This window comes from Nicotiana sylvestris, chromosome 7 (genome assembly GCF_000393655.2).
Source record: "Nicotiana sylvestris chromosome 7, ASM39365v2, whole genome shotgun sequence".
Lineage (NCBI taxonomy): Eukaryota > Viridiplantae > Streptophyta > Magnoliopsida > Solanales > Solanaceae > Nicotiana > Nicotiana sylvestris.
In genome coordinates, this window is record NC_091063.1 from 168,420,667 (window position 1) to 168,426,464 (window position 5,798).

General features: G+C 35.1%; 1 protein-coding gene across 1 annotated transcript; it reads right to left on the reverse strand.

Moving 5' to 3' along the window:
• Window positions 1–373: 373 nt before the first annotated feature.
• On the reverse strand, window positions 374–5,146 carry LOC104210783 (F-box protein PP2-A15-like). Its single transcript, XM_009759748.2, has 3 exons — window positions 4,518–5,146; window positions 2,658–2,776; window positions 374–1,150 (listed from the first exon to the last, which is right to left on the reverse strand). The coding sequence occupies exons 1-3, from the start codon at window positions 4,824–4,826 to the stop codon at window positions 682–684; spliced, it is 897 nt and encodes a 298-aa protein (XP_009758050.1). The 5' UTR covers window positions 4,827–5,146; the 3' UTR covers window positions 374–681.
• Window positions 5,147–5,798: the final 652 nt, after the last annotated feature.

Genomic DNA, 5,798 nt, shown 5'->3' on the forward strand with positions numbered 1-5,798 from the left:
TTATGAAAATTTCTCGAGAAAATATCGAAGGCAAGACTATTGGTCTAAGTTGGGGCTGACCCCTAATGTTCAGCACCAGAAAGTGATGAAGCAAAAGGAAAAAGAAGGCCTTCTTATGTCAAAATCAGGCGCAACTTTGTTGCAATAGACATGCAGTCAAATACTAGTGACCATGACCCTGGCCCAGAATATAAAGAAGGTTGTTTAGTTATGAAAATACCATTAACATATTTGCCTTCAGAAGTACAATAAATGTACAAGCGCATCAAGAAAGCAATTAAAGGAATAGAAACTCAGCAGGGTGCGCTTTACAAGGAGGGCGGATTCTAGCAAAGCAGACTTCAAGCACTGAAGGCAAACAGGAAAACACAAGTGGCAGTAAAGACATTTGAAAAGAATTTGTAAGAGTATTTATATGTACATAAAGAAAGTTAAAGAAGTCGAACCTTTTCTCATGACAGACGAGCAAAGTATATTTTCTTAATCTTCCACAGATGAGACTCTATGAAACAAAACTGGACCAAATACAACATAGTACATTTACACGTACAGAGGAAAATACCTAAGAATTTTTACGATGACTATCCTCCACGATACCAATGTTTTTAGGTAGTATAAGCCGTATAATGGAACCCCAACCAAAACTTTCTGGGAGCAGTGGTAAAACTAGCAAGAGATGACTTACTGAAACTTCAAGACCTCTTTTCGTCGACGCCCTTTCAGATTACTTGGGGCAATTGATACAGAATCTACACAAAGCCCACCTTTGGAATGTGTGCAATCGATCTGTTTCATTGAAAATCTAACTTCAGTTGCAGGATCTGATTTACTGACTATAAATTCACCCACCTTGTATTCTATCCAGTTGCCACGTTTTATATTTCCATTTGCATCATCTTGCTCGATATCATGTATGAAGTACTCACTCACTGCATGCTGTCCATCAGATGTAGTCAGTTCATATCGCATTGGCCCTAAATCCCATCCATGAGTGTGCTCCAAGTTGCAAACACGTCGACCAAGTCTCTTGTAAAATTTCCCAAGGTGGACCCTGAATGTTAGCATGTATACATCCGGCGGAAATGGAAACTTCACTGAACCGCTTACTTCAAACCACCATACCTGCTGGCAATATGCCACAACATGGAACCTGTGGCAGCAGAAATATTAGAATGTCAATGTTTTAGGCATCCTTAACAATTTGGGTTTTTCCGAACGAAAAATGAGGATACAAAATAAAAAAGTGAATCACAAAAGAATGAGGAGGAAAAAACACAGGTGTTTTCTAGTCAGTATAATCCAATGACTGAGAAGAAGAAAAAATGGCCGTGCACAACTGCAAACGGACCTTGTCCACCTCCCATAAGCCATGGATGGTTAACCAACAGAATAAAGCCCGAGGCTCATGAATGATCAGATATTGCAATGAAAAGGTTTAATCTAACCATCGCCTTTGTGAACTAGGGAATTAGTGACTGGTGATAACATTGTCTAAAACAGCATGTTAGTCGTCTTTTAAAGGTCTCATATAATATTAATCTTTAGTTGCTGATAGGCAGGATTCTAAGTTTTAACATCCGTAATTTCTCAAACTTTCTTTACAGATATGGAAAATTACTGCAGAACTGTTAAATTAATTCGCAAGATATGTCAAGGAAATATGTGTTCTTAATTCTGGAACAAATGATTTGGTCTTATAAACTCTATAAAGTAAGTTTAATGGTCCAAGTGGCTGAGTCAGAGAAAATGAAAATTTGCCCGCTTCCAACACTCAACCCATTAAAAATACCAATCATAATTAGCCAATAGTAACTTCTGTATTGATCCCAAAAGAATAACATTTATACTTCTGACCAAAATCCTAATTACAATTCACAAATTGGCTATGACTAATAAGTTGTCCGTGTATCTTCTTCCTCGTTCCACAAATTTATCCAAATCTTACTGCCCTAATATTATACACTGCAAAAACAATCCAAGTACATGCTCTAATAATAAAGGGTTCAAGTCTTCAAGACCTCTCAAAGAGGGAGGAAGAAAAGCACAGTTTCCTTGTCTTCTATTCTACCCTCAGGCACACAAAAATAAGAAAAGCAAAAGAACATGAAAACGAAAAGGAACACTTCCACATATCCAGGAGATTTCTGCTTTGACAGTTTTGCGAATGGCCAAAAAAGTAGCCTATAGAGGTTCAAATCCTACTTTACTGACAGTGGAAGCTATTCTCTTGATCAGCACCTAACTTTGTTTTTTTGGACAGTGTCAGCACCGTATCACTGAAAATAAGTCAAACAGATACTCAACTTAAATATTCTCCTTCCTTGAAACTCAGCACAAGGTAGATTTCATTGGACAGAAAAAGATGCAAAGAATGCATTGATAACCCTCAATGGTAAAGAAACTAGAGGCTATTAATCTCAAACATTGTCTTCACCATTTACCAGCCATAAGATCAGAGAAGTTCCATTTGAAAGTGGAACCAACTTGCTCCAAACAGTCTGTGGTTCGCAGGAGGAAAAGAAGATAAACTGAAAGCTAATGCCAAATAAACAACTACTCTAAACTAGCGATCCTTTTTATTATGGGTATTCTAATCGAGTGATCTAAATAATCAGTTAAGACATTTATTGCATATAGTTTGAACATACTAATCTAACCTTGACTCTTCTGTGGGAAACCAGTTCCAATGTCTCCTGTCTTCAACACCAGTTATCAGCATTGCTTTCGTTGAGATAGACATGCAAATCCTTCCACTAATTCTATCCAACCATACTTCCTGCAATTTCTCCCACATCAAAAGAAAAGTACATGTTAGCAAAACAAAGTGTCAATTATACTTTATCCAAACAATTTTCATCCAAAAAGAAAAACCAAACCACAAATGAAATTCAATGACACAAGAAGCTCTACAAATTACTCAAACTTCCTCTTCCTGCCAATCAGGTGCCCAGGAAGTAGAATCTTCAGAATACTTCTTCTTTCCCAATTATTTGACACTACTACTATTTGGAAAGTGTAGCCGTTTATTCTAACACTACGATTTCTTCAAAAACTTTTTAAATATTCTCAACTATAACAATTTGTAATTCATAAAACTTTTTTTCGATAAGGTAAATAATTTTATTATGTGGGAAAAACTCTTATAGAGAACCTACACAATTTTATGGTTCTATACCAATATCATCCAATCTTCTCTACAAATAGTAACTTCATGGTGCCGCACACGTGTCGACACGACACTAACACTAGTATAGGTGTGGGATACATACCGAATCCGGTTAATCAATATTGGGTACTTTGACCACAAACTACGGAGAATTTGACATAAGATTTGGCATTTTGATTTCTCAAGACAAAAGCTAGTGCAGATTTGCAGTCATGGGAAAAGTGAGTGCACTCTACAAGCTACATGTAAATCTTCCACATAATGTCTCATAATTAGGTATATTTTTATAGCTCTATTTTAGATGTTTGAATTATTTTCAGTCGAATCCCCACCCGTATCCATACCCCCGAATCTTAAAATTTAGATCACGAAGGATCCGACCTCTAGATCCGCACCCGTACACGATACTGCACCCAGGTCAGAGCAACTTAGCCAAAAACTAACAAAGAATGGGAGCCTATTCCTCAGATGTATTCGCTATGATAAAAGCGTCCCATGTAGTTTCTAAATATACACCTTATTGTAAAAAAGAACAGAATATAGTACTTGTGTTCACACAGATAATTGGATAAGTCGATCCTCATACTCCAAACACCATTCTTTTTTGGAATGGAGAGACTTCTAATATAATAAAATAAAACACTTTAAAAAAACCCAACTCAATATGAAGCTCTACTTGGTAACACAACATAATAATCAATGTCAAACAGCTGAATTCAGATTCCCACTTCAATTCTACTATCAGTTGATTTGAAATTTTCACACTTCTTTATTAGAACATAAAGAAACATTATCTCAAACACCACCAAACTAAATTTCCCAAAATCAATTCTGACCTAGAAACCCAATTAACAATTGGATTTAAGTAATATACACTCAACGTGTAGATCCGTGTATATTAACATGTTATATCATGTTGCTTAGTAACTCTTTATTCTAGGTTACCAATCAATTATATTAAACAAAATTTTATTGCAATTATCTTTTAAGCAACCCTATTTTGTAAATATTTTTTAAACCGTTAGTGCTTAAAACTTAAATTCTTAACCATTTACAATCAAAACAACAAAAATAGCACTAAGAACCTCAAACAGAATGTACATCTTAGATCTTAGAACCTTATTGCCATCATCAAATGGAACTTTTAAACCGTCAAAGTAATTTAACCAGTTATAACTTGTTACTTACCATTAATTCTAGGTTACCAATCAATGATATTAAACAAAGTTAACTGCAGTTACTTTTTAAGTGACCTGTGTAAATACCATCAATGCATAAAAACTTAAATTCTTAATCATTTACAATCAGAGAATGAAAATAACAGTAACACCCCAAAAGTTCTATATATTACCTTATTGCCATCATCAAATGGAACAGGACGAGATAGGAGAGCAAATATATCTTTCTTGGAAAGACCCTCGTTTATTTTTTCCCTCAGAGGCAAAAGGTCGAGCAGCTGGTGGTAATTGGACGGAAGTTTAGAATTCCAAACGGTGTCAGAAGATGCGGCGCCACGAAATGCGCGGTTAAGCCTAGCTAAATTACAAATTTCCGGTGGGGTAAGGTACATAAAAACGCATGCCACGCAATTTTCCGGTATGTCACCGAGTCCTGGTCCCGTCGATTCGTTCTCCGTTAAGCTCGACAATGATGCGCCCATACGAAATTACCAACTAGTCCTTCGATTTTGCCGGTTTGTTGTTGTAGCAGAAGAGGGGTAATTTGGTCATTTCATATTTGTCGCCGGTGGCGGTGAATTGATAGTTGGAGGGAGCAGATATTTATAAAGGAAAGGGGGGAAGAAATTTCTAAGGACACGTTTTTGTTATTTCAGCTTTGCCACATTTGCTTTTCCTCTTTTTCCTTAGTTTTTTATTTGTTTATTTACTTATTTATATTTTTTGATTTGACAATTTGTAAAGTAGACTTTTGTAATAATGTACTATTACTAAATTTTCAAAGGAAAGAAAAACTTTTTATGTTCTTCTATGTTAATTGAATATATCTTAATTGACTTATTACTTTTTATTTGTTTTTCTGTTTTACTTTTTTTGGAGTGGACAAATGTAAAGAGAAGGAACATAAACCTTACAACTTGATACCTAACTCAACCCTTAATTCATATTTGTTGTACATTATTTGTCAGATTGTAATATCGTTTTCCATTTCAAATTTATAGACATATATAGTTAAAATTACAAATTTAAAAAAATTTCGTTTCTTTCTTAATCTCTATATTGATTCATGAATAACAGTAACTCTGCCAATCAAAACTCAAATAAGAAGAATCTACTTATTACTTTTTATATAGAATTTGAAATATGATCTCCAAAATATATATGTATTTTAACTATTAGGTCACACCCTTGAACGAAGAATTGTCCTAAGATTATGGTACTGCAAGAAGTAGGTGTCTAGAAGTTTAGTGATCATAAATGTTGGCGGTTAAATCGCAGTGGAGATGAAAATACTATGTAATTTCTTCTCATTTGTCCAAGTCTTGATAGATAGAGTTATCTGATACATATTGCTGGTGGCAAGGGCGTATGTACCTTGTTGCATGCGGTATCACTTGTCACGGGACACTGCTTCGTCGAAAGTTTTTACTAGATATGTATATAAAAAATAAAAT